The sequence below is a fragment of the Epinephelus moara genome, chromosome 6 (genome assembly GCF_006386435.1).
Source record: "Epinephelus moara isolate mb chromosome 6, YSFRI_EMoa_1.0, whole genome shotgun sequence".
NCBI classification, from domain to species: Eukaryota; Metazoa; Chordata; class Actinopteri; order Perciformes; family Serranidae; genus Epinephelus; species Epinephelus moara.
The window spans coordinates 14,872,430-14,891,504 of record NC_065511.1 but is presented as its reverse complement, the minus strand read 5'-3'; the positions used below and the strand labels follow the sequence as shown (position 1 = coordinate 14,891,504).

The 19,075-nt window shown below is 41.6% G+C and overlaps 2 protein-coding genes across 2 annotated transcripts; one reads left to right on the top strand and one right to left on the bottom strand.

The window, feature by feature from the left end:
• Window positions 1-1,193: 1,193 nt before the first annotated feature.
• On the bottom strand, window positions 1,194-5,483 carry LOC126392092 (derlin-1-like). Its single transcript, XM_050047262.1, has 8 exons — window positions 5,204-5,483; window positions 4,635-4,740; window positions 4,494-4,558; window positions 3,830-3,856; window positions 2,100-2,195; window positions 1,827-1,879; window positions 1,535-1,645; window positions 1,194-1,434 (listed from the first exon to the last, which is right to left on the bottom strand). Exons 1-8 carry the CDS (start codon window positions 5,354-5,356, stop codon window positions 1,305-1,307), a joined length of 741 nt encoding a protein of 246 aa, XP_049903219.1. The 5' UTR covers window positions 5,357-5,483; the 3' UTR covers window positions 1,194-1,304.
• Window positions 5,484-6,677: 1,194 nt separating this feature from the next.
• Window positions 6,678-17,527, top strand: tbc1d31 (TBC1 domain family, member 31). Its single transcript, XM_050047659.1, has 23 exons — window positions 6,678-7,189; window positions 7,640-7,780; window positions 8,083-8,198; window positions 8,468-8,646; window positions 8,856-9,007; window positions 9,187-9,346; window positions 9,542-9,742; window positions 9,850-10,023; window positions 10,117-10,196; window positions 10,887-11,033; window positions 11,275-11,408; window positions 11,755-11,888; window positions 12,023-12,202; window positions 12,295-12,527; window positions 12,665-12,737; window positions 12,896-12,975; window positions 13,080-13,215; window positions 14,071-14,163; window positions 14,527-14,655; window positions 14,858-15,052; window positions 15,356-15,419; window positions 15,523-15,726; window positions 15,939-17,527. The coding sequence occupies exons 1-23, from the start codon at window positions 7,119-7,121 to the stop codon at window positions 16,091-16,093; spliced, it is 3,231 nt and encodes a 1,076-aa protein (XP_049903616.1). The 5' UTR covers window positions 6,678-7,118; the 3' UTR covers window positions 16,094-17,527.
• The last annotated feature ends 1,548 nt before the right edge of the window (window positions 17,528-19,075 follow it).

The following is a 19,075-nucleotide window of genomic DNA, read 5'->3' as shown; positions in this document are numbered from 1 at the left end:
ACTGATGCTACGTTTCACTTTTCTTATTACAGCAGCCACCTGTGGAGACTGAGGGTCGAGCCAGTGAAGTGAAGAATGGAGTTGATGTAAATAAGAGGAAGTATAGCTCAATGATTACTGAGAAACAATACTACTGCGCTGCGGGGAGTGACACATTTGACTGGACTGTGCTGTAAGATGTTTCTGTAACTTATAAATCTGAGCCTGAAATAACATTGTTCCAATGTAGTTATGTAAAGTCCCACTTGTTGCACCCATCGTACATTCATACAAGTATGAACTGTAAACACCTGAATGACAAACACTCTATATATAACATTATACGCTGTAATACTGTGTACTCCCAAAGGATGTCTCTTTAGAGGGGTTGTTGTTACTGTTCTTGTTCAGCCACTTTATTTTCAGGGTGTAGTGTAACCACTAGAGAGCAGCCACGATTCACTGAAATGTGTTGCTTTTCACCTGAGTTACTGTTTGAGTGTATTTCCCCCTCTAAAAGTGTGTTATTTATCTCCCTCAGTGTGTTAGTGATGGTGGTTTCCTCCATGTGGCCTTGACACCACAGGAGACTCCTTCCTGGCTGGAGATCACCATGGCAACATGTCTTTGACATCACTAGAAACAGGAGACAGTTGTTTATCACTATTTTATAACAAGGATTTGCTTTACATTAGTCAGCCTCATGGGAATTATGACAAATATTGTGGTCCAGTTATTGTCATTACTATAGCCACATTTCTTATCAATGCTAGCTATGGCCATTTTATGTCAACATGTCCGTTCTTCCACCTGGTTGATTTCTGTACATTCAGTTCAGACCACCTGAAAATTGATTTAGATTTCTACGTGGTGGAAGAGTTTTAGCTTTTCTTTGTTTTATTTCACAGTAAAATAAATATCTTTGGGTTTTGGACTGTCACCTGACCAAACAAGCAAAGTGTTTTTCACCATATTCTGACATGTATAAAACAAGTGATTAATGACAAAAAATATTTGGCAGATTAATTGGTTATGTTTTTGTCACAGTAGTTAGTGTCAGCCCTATTTGAATATTGTACATACAGTCACACTGATTCTCAACCAGCCACACTGGGACATGACTGGCTGAGCTCTCCTGACGTGAGGGAAGAAAATTAAAGTGTTGCATGAAGGAAACGTGGTTAGTTTGATAAATACGCTCACAGACTCGCTCATGCTTTCAATAAACAAGTTATATTTTAAAAAAGAAACATCAACTGCAACAGTGTTTCTTGTGTTAGCATAAGGGAGGAGAGGGGTGTACCTCTCTCTCTTCTTGTCTCAGCTTATTCATCCCCCAGAGGAAAGCCTTGGCCCCAGTTGTGACTTCCTCCTCCCTGCTCCTGGGCAGCTGGTCTGTTGGGAGGGACTCCAAAACCTGACACCCCTCCCCTCCTATTGGGGAACAACCGATACCTGGAGAGAGGAGGAGAGAGATGTGCAAAGCGATGAGAGGGGTGGTATTAAACTCCAAAACTCCAGAAAAAAATCCATGTTTTAAAAAAAGAAAACTTACAAGAACTCTGGTGTGGAGAGGAAGGAGCGTCCTCCCAGGTCCCTGGGGTATTTGAACATGAGGAAGAAGTAAAGGTGACCCACCAGGTTCCCCGTCAGTTCATTTACAAACCTGCACAATATCGGCAAAGAGAAGAAGAAGAGTCAAACAGAACAGAACTAACATTACACAGGGCTGGTGTAACATGGACACATTCAGTTGTAACGCGGGATGGATTTACATTTATAGTGGAGCGTGTGTGTGTGTGTGTGTGTGTGTGTGTGTGTGTGTTAAACAAGTTAAAAATACTTACGAGCCTCTGACAATAAAGTTGAAGATCAGGATGGCCCAAGGTAAATAATGTGCCTATAAAGAAACAGGAAATATAATTAATATACTGTTAGAATTAGCATCACATGGCCGCGGTAAATATTATTTAGATAAAGATCTCATGATGACAGTCCATACCATAAAAACATGCTCTTACCTGCTCTGATACGACTGTGAAATATGGGATACCTTAAACTGTTTACTGGATAAAACTATTATTTGCAATGTAACAAGCTTTGGTGATAAAACATGATACCTTGAATCGTGTTCCGAACCAGAAGGACACGACCGTGTCTTTGTGGAACTGAGCCCAGACGTATATCACTGACATGATCAGTTGGATCATCAGCAGCTGATCATAACAACAACGTGAACAACAATATATGAATCCAGCCAAACACCATCAACAAGACAGCTGCGTGAAAATGTTTCCCTATAATTTTTCAAATTTTGGTCAAATTAGGACCAGTGCAATATCACCTAACATCTGAGGGTGTTTCATAAAGCAAGGCTTGTTGTGAAAAGTCTGTCTTGAGTGAGCCTAACACACTGAACCAGCATTAAAGAAATATTATAACACCTCAGCATAAACAGAGCAGACGCACTACTCGTCCCTGTGTGAGACTGTTTATGTAGAAGTGTTTTAAACAGTAAGATTTTGGTGAAAATGCATGTGTTTGGGAAGTGCTGAACATATGACTGGATAAATGAGACTTGGATTATACTGCACAATTTCTTTAAGAGTTTTTGTAATGTTATGCTTTTATATGATTAATTGCTGTTGTTACACAAGGCCCCCTTTTCTTCAATTCATGAAGAATTTTCTCAGATTTTGGATTCCTTCTTCACTCCGGAGGCATGCATGAAAAACAAAGTTTTCCTCACAAATTTATTGTAACACGGGGTGAGTAATTAATATACAAATTGTCATTTTTAGGGGGGTGAAGTATTTCTTTAAGGCGCTTTCATAAAGCCAGCTCAGAGCGAATGTGATCAGATGAAGTCATATCTGCTTTACGAGCTGCTTGTTTTTGATGTGTGGGTTATATAATCTTTCTTTGTATTGTAAGTGCTGAAAATTGATGTAGCACACATGTACAAAACACTCTGACATATCAAATAAGACCCTTGCCGGGTAATTTTATTTTTTTTTATTTTTGAAAAGGCAGAGTTCCGGTAGTCAATTAATTTAATTTTGTGACATTTAAAAGATGAAAAAAATGTGAAAATGGTACTTAATAAGCCACGGGTCAGAGATATTTATCAGCTTACTTTAATTGCAGTGCATTTTCAAGCTCAAATGTTGAATGGAACACTGCGCAGATACTGCACAGATGAAAAAATAATACAAGCTAGAATTGAAAGTATGCAATAAGTGCAGCTTGTGTCAAATAAGGCAATTAGGACATGTACTTTAAACTGACACATTTAATGCTGTTGTTAGCAACAGGGCTGAGTACTGTTATTCGATAAATGTAAGGTACTGACCGAATGAACCCAGTACCAAGTAGTATCAAAACTTCTCTACTCAAATAATGTAAGGTGTATTTGACACAGTTGATAGCAGCGTGATGAGATGCCACCAAAATGTTTCAAAGTATGGCTATACTACACACCGATGGAAATAAAGTTTCGAATCAAGTAGCTACTGTTCATTATACCATTGGTATTGGTATCACCTTAAGGGTACTGGTATCATAATTTGCTGTCCTAGTAAGGAGGACCTTTTTGAGAGAAACTTCTAAGAGGACATTATTAGTTTCAGTTGAAAAGATTAACTGTAACACTATTACGCCTGAGGTGAAGCACATTTTCCAGTCCTGTATTTTAAGTGAGCCTGATTTAAGCGGTCGTCTTACATTATGAAACAATCCCAAGATCTCAAGTGATTGTTGCAAACAGTTGCTGTATGCTTTATATACACAGTATACATGGGTCATAATTTCATGTTGTGGTATAAATACAGAGAGAGACAAAAATTCTCACCCGCATGTTCATGAGCAGCCCGATTATCTATAGCTAGAGTCAAGGACAACAACATCGTGGCTCAATACAATCACAGCTGGAGCCTTAAGATTAGAGCAGCCGGTGACTGAAAGGTCACCAGGTCAAATCCGCTCCCTCCCTGGCTGGCTGGCAAGAGAGAGGCAAAGATGGCAGCAGAGAGCTGGGATCACTGGTGGAGTGGAAAACAGGCCAGCAGGGATGTTACCTTTGATGTTAAAGGTAGATTCACTCATTCATTTTCCGTAACTGCTTATCCTTTTGAGGGTTGCGGAGGGGGCTGGAGCTTATCCCAGCTGACATTGGCCGAGAGGCGGGGTACACACTGGACAGGTGGGGTTGTCATATAGAGACAGACAACCATTTACACTTGCATTCACACCTATGGGCAATTTAGAGTCACTGATAAACCTGCATGTCTTTGGACTGTGGGAGGAAACCGGAGTACCCGGAGAAAAAACCCACACTGACACAGGGAGAACATGCAAACTCCGCTCAGAAGGGCTCCCTGGGTTCAAACCCCCCACCCTGGAACCCTCTTGCTGTGAGGCGACAGTTCTAACCACTACACCACCATGCCCCCTTTGCAATTTATCATTAAACAGGATGTTTCAGAGGGCTGGGGGTGATGCCATTTGAAGGATACAACAATGCAGATCCAGTTGAAGAGGAGCATGAAGATATAGTCTGCAGGCTTGCCATCAAACGCCCCTGGATACCAAGAAAAAGATTAGCACAACAAAAAGAGCATCCAGTGTGTGTACACCACTGAGGCCAGTAGTCTCACCTGTCTCTAGCCGAGTGGAGTAGTGGTAGAGGAAATACAGGTTGACCAGGTACAGATACCCAAGAACTCCTGGGAAAGACAAGGCGGCCGTCACTGGTCTCCAGAGCTGAAGCATATAGAAGAGACATCAGCTATCACACAGCGCAGGCCTGCTCACTTAGCCTTGCCGCTAAGCTTAATTCAGAGTAGGAAAATCCCACTACAATTAGTCTAAAATACTTCTTTCCCCTCGTGGCATGCACAACAACAACACCTGAAAGCCAACTGCTTTTATTTCACCAAATAAAGAAGAATGCAACACTTTGACTACCTTACTATATCTATAAGTTTGCACTGATGGTATATTCATTTACATCTTTTTTCAGTGTTGCTAAATTAAGTAGCATTTCGACAGTTTCCGGAAGTCATAAAATCCACGTCTCGCCTTCTCATTGGCTGTCACACAGCACAGGCCTGCTCAGTTAGCCCCGCTAGCCACCAGCTAACTAACCGACCAACTCCAAAACACAGAGACCACAGCATTTATGAGCTACTCCACCAAACACAGGTGAACAGAGACAAAAACTCACCTGAAATCTGTTGAAGAAGAGCTCTGGAAACAGCATGAGGTTCCTGAAATCTACCAATCCCAGTATTACAACAAAGGGAACAGCAATCGAGGCAGCAAACCAGGACCGGGTGATGAAAGGGATGCTTCTGAACCAGTCCCCAATATCTGACATCTTTCTATGTGATTACTGCCAAGTTATAACCATTAAACGAGAGCTCCTGTTTGAAAATAGATTAATCCCCCAAAAACTGCAATCACTCGCTGCCTTTCTATCAGAGGTGCTCCACCGCCTAATTGTACACAACGCGGCTAATCACACTCAGAGATCAGAGAACATCCGCTTCCGTTTTCCCGAAGAAAACTTAATGTGCTACTTCCTGGAATTAAAAGTTTTGGTTTTGTTAGCAAACATAGTGGACGCTCTCTAAGGGCCCCTCTCACCCCTTAAAAGTGCAAAATTGTTTAGTCCGACCCTGCCCATGGATTCATCTCTAAACGCTGCTTGAGCCAAGTGAGTGATGTACACCGTCATGTTGTTCACCAAGAAAGGCAAATTTGGGTTCCAAAAAAAAGAAGAAGAAAAAAGAAAGGAAAGGGAAAGAAAGCAAACTGACTTTGTAAAAAAAAAAGAGAGAGAGAGAAAGGAAGAGAAGAAGGGCAGGGGGCCCACAGAGACTGATTATGCACAGGGCCCAGAATTTGGTGCCACTCCCCTGACACCCAGTGGTGATTATGGAGAAACATTACATTTTAGCTAGAGTCATGTCAAATTACCTGCAGTTCATTTATTTTGAAGAGTATCATTATTATATCAAACTATATCGTGTAGGATAATTAATAATTTGAAGGGAAAGTGTTAGAAACCGATGTTTATTGTCTCGCAGCAACATATTTTGGTTTTGCTTTTCATTATTACAGTACTTAATGTGAAATTTGCAAGTGCTCCCGCTGGACCATCCAGAGGCAGCTAGTGACACAACAGGTGTGTCAGACTGATGCTACGTTTCACTTTTCTTATTACAGCAGCCACCTGTGGAGACTGAGGGTCGAGCCAGTGAAGTGAAGAATGGAGTTGATGTAAATAAGAGGAAGTATAGCTCAATGATTACTGAGAAACAATAGTAAGGCAAATTATATTATGACAGAAGCAAAGGTCACAATATGAGATAGATTTTTTTGTTTGTTCTGCTCATTTTTCATTCATTATATTATATATTAATATATTAATTTACACAACTGGACATTGTTTCATTGTCTTAGAGACCTCTAATAACTCTGTGTGCTCAGTGAGCACACAGAGCATTCAGTTCATGTTGGGTTGAAAAAGCACTAAAGTTATGCATCTAATTAATATTCCCTTTTTTTTTTTTTCTTCAAAGATATTTTTTGGGCCATTTTGCCTTTAATGGACAGGACAGGTAAGCAGGGGGGGGGGCGTGCAGCGAAGGGCCACAGGCCACATTTCCAACAAGATATCTCTGCAGGCCATGTGTCATAATTTAGCAGTTTAGTCAAAAAGGTTTTGAACTACCACTCCCACAATGCACGCCTCTGTTTACCATGTACGTCAGTTCCGGGCGACAGAATAACCGTCCCCAAAACAAGAAATTTTTTTTTCCTGAAACTGAAGTTGAAGAACTATGTTCCTGTAGAGTCTGATACGCTTTAAGGGGACATTTTAGCTCTGACTAACAGTAAATGGCGCTGAGCTTTACGGCTTCTTTGGCTGTAACTTATAACTAAATATAAGGTTACTGAATGTTGCGCTTTCAAATTTCGCGCTGTTCGCTCCGCCTTTAAAAAGATTAGCCGGCTAGCTTGTTAGCTAGCGTTAGCCACGTTACTTTGAACTGAGCAGCAACATTATGTTAAGTAAGGAGGATATTCTCCTGTTTTGTATAAGTATGCTCTGAGTTTCTACAGACGTCTATAAAATGGAGGTGACGGACATTGGAAACAAAGAGGAGGGGAAAGTCTGGCATCGAAAACCAACAGCAGGCAAAAGGTAGGACTGAAAGGATGCTGATTAGTTGTCTTGTGCACCTGATGCTGCAGGAGTGACACATTTGACTGGACTGTGCTGTAAGATGTTTCTGTAACTTATAAATCTGAGCCTGAAATAACATTGTTCCAATGTAGTTATGTACAGTCCCACTTGTTGCACCCATCATACATTCATACAAATATGAACTGTAAACACCTGAATGAGAAACACTCTATATATAACATTGTACGCTGTAATACTGTGTACTCCCAAAGGATGTCTCTTTAAAAGGGGTAATTGTTACTGTTTTTGTTCAGCCACTTTATTTTCAGGGTGTAGTGTAACCACTAGAGAGCAGCCACGATTCACTGAAATGTGTTGCTTCTCACCTGAATTGGTGTTTGAGTGTATTTCCCTGTATATATGTCTATGGTATTTCTCCCTCTAAGGTGTGTTATTTATGTTCCTCAGTGTGTTAGTGACGGTGGTCCGCACTACTCACCAAGCCAAGACTGTGCGTTTCCTCCATGTGGCCTTTGACACCACAGGAGACTCCTTCCTGGCTGGAGATCACCATGGCAACATCTATGTCTTTGACATCACTAGAAACAGGTGACAGACTGTGCTCAAAAGCCCTAAAAATAATAAGTGGTTGTTTATCACTATTTTGTTACAAGGATTTGCTTTACATTAGTCAGCCTCATGGGAATTATGACAAATATTGTGGTCCAGTTATTGTCATTACTATGGCCACATTTCTTATCAATACTAGCCATGGCCATTTTATGTCAACATGTCCGTTCTTCTACCTGAATATGGTCTATTTATTGCAAAAAAATACTTTTATCTTGGTCCCAAATATTCTTTTCAGGGTCACAGACATGACATTTTCAATTGCTTATTTTCTGGAGCAGGTTTCGTCTGGTGCAGAAGACTGGACAGGCCTGCACTGCTCTGGCATTTAGCCTCCGCAGGACCACAGAGTTCCTTGTGGCCCTGGCTGACTACACCATCAAGTGCTTTGACAGAGGTAAGATGAACACATCCACACATTGCTTTATTCTTTTAATGGTTAGAGTGTACTCTGTTCGTTTAATTCTTAGGACTTATAGGATTCATACAAGTTGATTTTTCAGTGGTACTTGTTTCTTTTAAAGCAAGTGCCACTGCTTTCAGACACAAAGCAGGTGGTCAGTTTGATAGTAAGCCAGGAAGGAGTGTGTCACCTGATTTTGTCCATCACTCACCATCAATTTAACCATAAATTAACTTGTTGTCTACCTCTGTTTATTTGCACAGACACAAAGCAGCTGGTCAGCTGGATGCGGGGTCACGAGGGAGCAGTGTCATCCATTTCTGTCCACAGCTCAGGTCGCTATGCCATCACCACATCCTCAGACACGGCTCAGCTCTGGGACCTGGACACCTTCCAGAGGAAGAGGAAGCTCAACATAAGACAGTCTGTTGGCATTCAGAGGGTAAACATCCAGAATGAAAGCGACATTTACAAATATTAGTTTGACCAAATCATGAAGTTAAATATTCATCTGAGGACTGACATAGTTTGTAAGAGTGCTTTTTTGGAATTTGTTTAATTTTAAGCTGTTAAGACTTAATGTCCAGTAAATTTAATTATTCTGTTTCTTTTCACTTTTGTCATGGTCATGGCACACTGTTTGTGTTGCAGGTGTTTTTCCTGCCTCTCAGTAACACCATCCTCAGCTGTTTCAGTGATGACTCCATCTTTGCTTGGGAGAGCGACACCCTGTTCTGCAAATACCAGCTTCCTGTCCCTGACTGCGGTCCCAAAATCTCCTATAAGGCCTTTGCTGTCACACGGTGGGTCACTCACTTAAAAGCCTAACTAGCTCAGTGATTTTATGGTTTTCCAGTGTAGTTCTTCATGACTACATTTCCCACCTTTGGCCTCTAAACACTTCATAAACACAATAAAAGTTAAAGTAAACAGGGATCACAAGGCTTCATCAAACACTGATACTCCTGACTTGTGTTGGCAGTGATGGTAAGAGCCTTGCTGCTGGGGGGCGCTCCAACCTGCTGCACCTGTGGTGTCTGGACAGCAAACAGCTGGTCAGGGTGATTCAGATGCCCACGCAGGTCCGAACCGTGCGACAGCTGGAATTCCTGCCCGACAGCTTTGACGGAGGAGCCAGCCAGGTACACGGATCGCAAGACTCCCCATCTCTTCTGTTCTCCTGCTATGTGATCTTGTTTTAAACATCTTTGATGTCATTTGCCTGGAAGAGGTCCTGTCTGTGTATCTATGAATGTTAAAAAGCCTGTAGTCTGTTTCTGTTTGGCTGCAGTAAGCATGTGCGCCTGTGTGTTTTTTTTGTTTTTTTGTCTCTGTAGACACTAGGTGTATTGAGCCAGGATGGCGTCATGCGTTTCATCAACATTCATACCTGCAAGCTGCTTTTCCACATGGGTTCCCACGACGACGCCATCACCACAGTGGCGGTCAGCCCTAACGGCCGACATGTTGTGGCCATCATGGATAACGGCAGCATCAACATCTACAGTGTTCAGAGTCTCACACAGGAATTAAACAAGGTGACAGTCAGTTGTGATTTTCAAGGTTCAAGATTTGTCTTATTTGTAGATAATAAGATATTGTTCTGTAGGTGTATTAATATTGTGCGTGTGTGTCCCTCACCCAGCCTCCTCCCTCCCAGGTGGCAGTTGTCTCTGGTGGTGAAGCTGATCAGGACTCGTCCAATCTTAAGGTCAAGGTCAGGTCAGAGGTCATTCAGAGACCAGCCAAGAGCTCGGGTAGACGAACACAGGTGAAGATACTTAGACCCCCTGCTGGGTCTACAGCTGACGATAAAGAGGTGAGAACAACAGACAAAGCATTTTCCTTCCCCTGACTAGATGCAGTATTTGAGTAATTTGATAGAGTTCATAGTTTTTGTGTCTACCAACAGAATGACCTACCTGCTGGTCTGAATAAGAAGAGACTGGTGGCTATGCTCAAGGCCTTTGGAGAATATCCTGCTAAATACAGGTACAGATTACTTTTACTAGACTTTTAACATGTTCTTTGTAAGTTTTAAATCTAATTTAAAGACACACCTTTTTTCACTTGCTTTTAGTTCAGTCTTTCTAAGGCTGACCAAAGGTGTTTGTCAGGTTCCCTCTTAACGTTTTTGTTCTAAAGCCCTTGTGATGCTTTTTAATCTGTTGTTGGTTTAATTCAATTTCCCCTAACTTCCCATTTTATTACTTAAACTTTGATTTTATCATGCTAGTTGGTTTTTTTGTGCTTTTATTGTATTACACTATGTATTTTTGCTTTTTGTGCACCTTTATTTCTTAAATGACACCGGTATTGAGGCAGATAATCTGTTTGCACTGGAAACCACTGTGGGGCAACATCTGTTGTTTTTAAATGTGCTATATGAATAAAGGATTCAAGTAGAATTTATTGTCACATGCAGCAGACACTACAGTGAAATTGAGTTGCCCAGATCCACCAACTGTGCACATAAAAACAGTTTACATTTGAATAAATACACAATAAAAAATAAAAGCTCCAATACACAATAGGAAAATCTTCATCAATTAAACTACTTAATTCAAATAAAACTGTGTGCAAAAATGCCAGCAGGGGTTATCTTATCTGTTGTAAGTTTATAACCACTAAATTGTTTTAACTTGAAGATTTTTACGGTTCATTTATGTGTCTGTGTTGCAGGATGTTTGTATGGCGGTCTTTGTTGTGTCTCCCCGAGAACCATGCAGCTTACAGCAGTCTGACTGATAAAGGCCTGCATTCAGCCTACCTTACTCTGCATGATAAATACCCAATAAAAAGTCACAAGCTGCAAAGGGGACTGCAGAGGTACTCTCTCTCTCTCTCTCTCTCTCTCTCTCTCTCTCTCTCTCTCTCTCTCTCTCTGTCTGTCTCTCTCTCTCTCTCTCTCACACACTCACACACACACACACATAAACACACAAATGCAACTTAGTATTTTCTTATTTCTGCAGAATTCTGTTTTTTTTTTATCTATTTTAAAATCTCATGATGTTCAACAAATCCATTATTTTCCTTTGTTGTTTTTGTTGTTTCCTTTGCTCTGCAGGGTTTTGTCTGCCTTAGCTCACTGGGCAGCCATCTTTGGAGAGGCAGAGTACCTTCCTCTGATAGCCTTCCCTTTCGTCAAGCTCTTCCAGAACAACCCGATGCTGTGCTTTGAGGTGGTGGCCACTGTCATAGGTACTTTATGGTTGTAATTATAAAATGCCATTTTCCCAAGACGCAAAACATCATGTAAATATTTGAAATTTAAACTAAACGATTTTGAATATTTTCCAATGTTTTGGGCTGCTGCTGAGTCCAGAATCTTTAATTACTACAAGTTTTGAGCACTGAAAATGGCAGTGCGACATTCATACACATAAAACCAAACAACACTGCTTCTCTGTGTTCCCAGCCAAAGTCTAAGACTTGTAAAGGATTTGGAACTATTTTTATTTCTCAAACTTATTTTAAGTTTTTCAATTGTGGCTCTATTAGGTATCTATCGACAGTCTGTTAAATACTCTGATGTTTGGTTGTACAGTGAATTGGTGTCAGCATTGGTTCGAGTACTTCCCCAACCCTCCTCTGAACATCCTGAGCATGGTGGAGAATGTTCTGGCTCATCATGACAAAGAGCTGCTGCAGCACCTGGTGGACTGTGGCATCACCTCACAGGTAAAAGCAGTACACAGCTACACACAGCTGGAGGAGAGCGGTAGTCAGACAGGCTGTCCTGGAGTTCAGTGTTTCACTCCCATGAGATGTTGAGATTTTATTGATTTTATTTTATATCTCTGTATCTGTCCCAGCTCTATGTGTGGCCCCTGCTGGAGACCTTGTTCTCAGAGGTTTTGACTCGTGATGAGTGGCTCAGACTCTTTGACAACATCTTCTCCAATCATCCTTCGTTCTTGCTCATGGCCTGTGTGGCCTACATCACCTGCTGCCGTGAGCCTCTTCTGCTCTGCTCCCAGAAACAGGACTTTGAGGTCTAACTACCCTCTGAAAATACAGTCAGCCTAACAGTCTATTATTGTTTCTGTCTCACCTTTCTTAAATCTGCTGTTTCTTTTCCACTCAGTATTTTTTCCACCACCGTAACAACCTGGATGTGGGAGCCATGATAAAGGAAGTCTACCGGCTCATGGGCAGCACACCAGCTGACATCCATCCCAGGACTATGCTCTCTGATTTTACAGCACTGACCAAAGGCCAGTACCCTGTGTTCAACCACTACCCTGAATTCATAGTGGAGTACCAGAGCAGGGAGAGGGAGAAGATACGACTGCAGGAGATGGAGTATCTCCGTGAGAGGTGATATTACAGAGAGGTTATGAACAGTGTTAAGAAGATATGCATATTTAATTAGCTAAAAGAAGTGTTTTATCATACATTTCAAACTCATTCATGAGAAAAGATGCAACAGATGAAATTTGCGTTTATCTTATCAGGCAGGAGGTGTCAGCCCTGCGTGCAGATTTTGTGCGTCGCCAAGCTGAAGAGGAGGCCTACTATGCACAACAGGTAGATATGTTTTTTTAAGTAATTTTAGGAATAGATTTTGTTGTTGTTGTTGTTGTTGTTGTAGTTGTAGTTTTGGCTTGGTCAAATAGTTTGTATGTGTAAAACATGCCTGAAATGGAAATTAAGTGACCTGAATACTTTGATTTATTTGAACAAAGGAGCTGCTGCAGAAGGCAGAGGAGCAGCGCAGAAACATCCTGGCACAAGAAGAGGAAAAACTAACACAGCAGAGAGCAAAGTAAAAGCTCGAGACACTTCACACCTCTGTGGTTAAGTTATGAGAAATACAAGAATGATGTGATTTAGCAGAGTGGGTTGCTGACACTGCTCTGTCCTCTGCAGGTTGGCAGCCATGAAGAGAGAGCTGAAGGTGAAGGAGTTGCAGCTGCTGGATGCAACTAAACGACGTTTCCTCAAACACCAGCAGGACCTGAGAGCCTCACAGGTCCGAAGACTAGAGCAGGAGATAAGTAAAAAGGTAAACTGATGATTAAGATTAATGGTAATCCTTTTATATAAAGGAGCCCACATTAGGAGATCCGGGGCTGTAATCCTAACCTCCACTGGTCAAAGTTTATCATAGTTAATGTGCTTCTGTTTGTTGAAATTATCAGTAATTTTTCTATGGCTATGGACTTAAAGGAATACTTCATTCCCCCAAATAAACATTTATATATCAGTAACTGATTCCTTGTTACGCTGAATTTGTGGAGAAAACTGTTTTTGTTGCATGCCTCCATGGTGATCAATGAATCCAAACACAGAGGAAATTCTTGATGGCCTGAAGTGAGACAGGTCTGCATTTAACAACAGCAAAACTATTTTAAAACATCTTTTTACAAACTCACACACAAGTCGTGCAATACAAACAAAGTTTCATTTATCCAGTTGAATGCTCAGTACCTCCCAAACAAACAGCCCGTTCTGATGGGGCGCTGAACAGGAAGTGGAATTCAGCTATGCTCTCTTCAAAGCCAGACTACATCGACAAAAACAGTAATTTTATCTTGTTTTTATCTTTTTATCTTTATCTTGAGAGCTGCTGGTCTACTGCTGCCTTGATCAGTTAGTTTGTGTTACCGTGTGACTTTGGTGGATCCAAACTAACAAGAAAGTAACACAGTAGCACCACCAAACTGATGGAGGCAGTGATAGACCAGCAGCTCCTGTAGTTAGTAAGGTAAAGTTACTGTTTATGTGAATGGAGTCTGGCATTGAATACAGCGTAGATACGTTTCATTTTCTGTTAAGTTAACATGCAGTGAGTGGTTTTCCTTTAATTACCTTCAGTTTTGAGCACTAACCCAACAGTAACTTTTATGTTGCGCTACAGATGGATCTGCGGGAGCGAGAAACAGCTGCTGCAGTCCAGGATCTAGAAGTCCGACAGATGGAGCTGGAGGCTCAGAGGAGACGACTTGAACAGGTGATGAACAGCATGCATGCAACCTTATTTCCTTCCTTTCTTCCAGCTTCCTCTTTTGATTCATTTCTCCCTTCCTTCCTCTCTCTCTGTGTGACAATTTATCCCCCGGTGATGACTCTTCTAAACCTAGAGCATATTTTGCTGTAGAAATGCCTGGAAGCATAAAACATGCTTTCTCACTGGACACTGAATAGATCAAAATGTCTGATTATCAAACACAGATCAGCCTGTAAGTTTTCTGCATTAAGAGTCTTACAGTCGAACACAGAGGTTCATCAAACAAGAAATAATTAGCTGATGTGATAGTGTACTAATTTTGAGTCTGATGGGTTCTGTTTGTTTTTCCACAACCATATCCCTCAGCACCTGTTTAAGGAGCAGGAGCGCATGGGACGGGAGGTTGAGGAGGAGGTGGAGATGAGAATGAGGAGGGCAGAAAGAGAGGAGGAGCGCTTCACGGAGCTGCTACAAAGCACAGAGACAAACATGCAGGTTAGTGGCACATTCCAGAGTGGAGCCAGTGTAAAATTATCAACATATGTCAGCACACGATCTGGATGCACTCGTAAATCTGTCTGACGTCACTTTACATGAAATTATCAAAGCCACACATGCATGTAGACTCTGATTTTGGCACAGGTGCCGGTGACCTTCTCCTCTTGTATTCCTAAACTTTCTCAACACACACACACAGGCCCTGGAGGAGTCCCTGGCGGAGGCGTGCCAGCTGGGCTTGGAGTCGGACTGGCAGAGAGAGGTGGCAGAGCGCCTGCAGCAGGTCGATGCCGAGCAGGAGAGGAAGAGGGAGAGACTGGCAGAGCTTCACAGGCAAACTCTGGCAGAGGAGGAGAGACTGGCTGACACCCTGAGAGATGTGGCAGGAAGGAAGGTGAGAACAACAAGAGTGTGTTTGTCAACACATCAACTTACATGATGTATTGGCTCGTCTACATACAGTTATTACAACTTAATTTACGGGCCTTTCTGTTACCTTTACAATCAGTGTTACGGAACAGCTCGTAAAAATGAAAAATGATATTTGTTTTTCCTCACTAAGAAACATCACAACTGACCATCAGTGTCTGAAATACTAAGTATTTTAAGCTTCACTGAAGACAAACTGTGGGATCTGGAAAATAAGCTGTTTGTTTACTGTTAACCAGTTAGCCAGTAAGAACTTGTTAATTTGCAGTGGGATGAAGTGATGAGTACCAGAGCCCAGTTACAGGAGCAGCAACAGCCTTCAGCAGACACAGGTTATTATTCCACACACACATTCACATTTTGTTTGTGGCCTTTTAGCTAAACTGTCCATCATCCAGACGCCTATTTAATGCTACAGTGTTTGCATTGTGTCAGACGGTGAGAGACAGACGGGGGTGAGGTCACCTTGTTCGACCAAAGGACTTCCTCAGAGACCCAGTGCCACCACTGTTGTTAATGTTGGGACCAGTGCTGCAGGTCCAGCAGTCAGACTCGACTCTGCCCCCTCCCCAAAGCAGACAGGAGCCAACATGGTGTGTCTGAACAGCAGCTCACCTTCAGAGAGCACCTCCACCAACTGTAAGTCATTGTAGATATACCGAAGGCTACAAAAAGTGTTTTTTTTTTTGTTGTTGTTTGTTTTTAAAAAGTGAAGATAAAGTTGTATTTGTATCTGTTGAGACTGGGACTAATCAATTCATCTATTAACTGTCGCAGCTCTACACCCCTATTATCTTGAGTTTCTGTATCAGTGACGTTGCTGTATGTCCTTTTTTCTTTGCTTTCTCCAGTTTCCCTGGACCGAGGCCGGGCCCAGCTGGACAGCAGCGAGAGACAGCTACTGAAGGAAATCAGAGAACTGAGACAGAAGCTGGCGGCCAGAGCCAGAGAGGGCAGCTCAGCCTCCTCACAGTCTGTCCACACACTGTCCTCTGTCTCACAGTGACCACAAACTGTTCTCTGTCTCCGTAGTGTCAGAAAAACATATGCTTGTCTCAATTGAGCTACACGGACAGAAACAGTGACTCAGACTGAGGAGCACACTGGCTAGCTGCTATCTGTTAGTGCTTATATACCATTCTTTAAACAACAGACTATTAAACAACCAGACTCAAACATGTTAACTGTACATCATCAGCCACTGTCTCATGAAAACCCATGTCTTGTAAAGACTGTTCACCCCATACATATTTTTCCTCTTGGCTGTAGCGCTGTTTATCAAATTAGATTATTTTGTTGTGAGTTGCAGTGTTAGAGATATTGCTCATAGAGATGTCTGCCCTCTCTCAAATATAATGAAACTAGATGGTACTCAGCTCATGGTGCTCAAAGCTCCAACAAACAACAAAAACACATCTCTTTCCAGAAATCATGACCCACTTACTCAAGATAACCCACAGACCTTGTTGTGAGCAATTTCATGTAGGAACTATTTTCTTTCCACCAAACTGCCCCCGCCAACCGTATCACTGTGCAGAAGGAAGCATGCATCTACTAATGGATGAAAGGCTTGTGCTCCTGACACCACAAGATGTAAAAAATAATGGCGCCCTTCTAAGCTGAGCTGTAACATTGCGGTAGATGTACGCCTCCTTCAGGGCAGTGATATGGTTGGCAGGTGTTGTAAAATAGTTCCTACATGAAACTGCTTACAACAAGATCTGTACACCAGGTCAGGATTTCTGGAAAGAGACATTACTGTATTTTTTTGACGCTCTGAGCACCAAAACCGAGTGCCATCTAGTTCCATTATATATATAGAAGGCACACATCTCAACGACAACTCGCATCAAAAAAATCTAGATAGATAAATAGCACCACAGGTAGGAGGATTTTGGGGTGAACTATCCCTTTAAGACTTTTTTTGACTCTGTTTACTTCATGTGATGTGCACATGATTGTTCAGCTTGTGTCACCACTCTTAGATCCAAGTCATTTATCATTCAGTGGGCTCTCTAAGAATATCCCAACAAGCAACAAACGTTTCATTCATTTATACTCAGTTCTGTCTTTGCCACTGCACACACAGACGATGGCCAGGACCATGAAACAGCTAGTTTTGTATCATCAAAGTCCATCTGAAGGTGAACATCACTCTGTGTTAACACAGTGACAAACATAACTGTAGGTACAATGTCTGTTAGTTCAGTAGTGTCTACAGTGCAGTATAACATCTTGTAGCCATGGTACACACAAACTATTATATCTCCGAATTCGTTGTCATAGCATCTTCCATTTAATGTTCAGTTTCCCACTTTATATTTATGGTTGTTATTTTGTAAATATTTTCACTGGTGCTCCATTTTAAATTTTTATTGCTGTGAATTTTATATGATTTTGTGTTATTTAAAACTGGGTTTGGATAAAATGTTTTTTAAATATCCTGATTCAGCGTTCTGTTTCATTCTGCCTTAGATATACATGCATTACATCTCTTTAATCTTTGGTATTGTACAGTGATAGTAGCAGTTATTAGGCTCATTCGAGGTGAACTGCACCTCGCCTGGAAAGCGGATGCAATTAGTAGTAGTAGTAGTAGTAGTAGTATCAACCACACAAGATATGTTTGTTAACAGTTTAAACCTTCATTGTACAACATGAGACTAAGAGCTTATAATCAAGCATTTAATATTACAATTACACAGAAAATTAGGATTTTCTGCAAAATGTGGTGTTTGTTGTCAAAACTGAGAGCCAATCAGCTCTTTGATGAGGCGACAGTCAGGCATTTCCCATTATGCTCGGGGTCTTGCAGTTGCAACGGTGGGTTGATGTTTCCATGTGTGCATGACATCAGAGCAAGTTTGGATCAAGTCAGACAAATTTAATTGGCATGCACTGTTCAAGCATTCATGGGACGTGCCAGTACCCCAGTCTGCAATGGTGTTTGGGTGAGTGCAGTGCTTCAAGTGGCATCCACATGAATGCCAGGACCAAAGGTTTCCCAGCAGAACATTGCATTTTAATCAGATGGTCAGAATGATTCACTTCGTCTGTCAGTGGTTTTAATGTTCTGGCCAATCGGCGTATTTTAATATTGAATGACATCTGCATGCATGGAAGGATGCTGCAGGCACCATTTCTGATATACAGAATGTGTAGATAGTGTATCAAACACAGACAATATGTAATATGAAAATCGAGTTCCTAGGGGCCACTATTGCTCTTAGCATTTATATTGTGCTAGACTTTGGATCAGAGGTATCGTGTTTTGATTGGATAGTTTGGAGTTTGTTCTAGGGTGTTAATGGTTTTTCTGCTTATGTCAAGACAATAGGCAATTTGTCTTTTGCCACCCACATCTATTCATAAACCAGAGACAGATCAGGTTGGACTGCGGCTGAAAAGTCAAAGAGCAATTACTATAAAACACCTGAGGACCTTTGTGCTGCAGGTCTACACTGGGTGTGCCTGTAACTGTCTGTCTCTGCCTTTGGTCCTATAATCATTCAGGTGTTGTTTGACATGAGCTAAAATGACAGCCATCCCCATTTCTGTCAGTCATTCTTTTCTTTCCCTCCACCCATCATTTATCTGTCCTCACATGCCATAAATCACTCTCAGCCCCTGGGAGGAAAACAGCAAAATCAGTCCCTTGTTTTCTCTTCTATCATCCTTAATCAACAACTACAAACACGCACCTGTTGCTTCACACAAGTCAAGGAATATGTCTTAAAGCCAAATTTCACACCTCACGCATAATGCCATGCACTTTCTTAGAATATTTTCCATGTGTATACATAGACATACTTTCTTGTGTATTTTCTGTCCGTCATTAGCATGTATTTGTATGTCTATTGCTCCAAGCTGTCATCTCTCATCACTTGTAAAAGAATCTTGCCCCAAGCAGGGGCGGGACTACTATTTTCTTTTTACCTTTCTGTGTGCTTTAACTTGTAGGTCTTCCATTCGTGTAGGTAACCTGAGG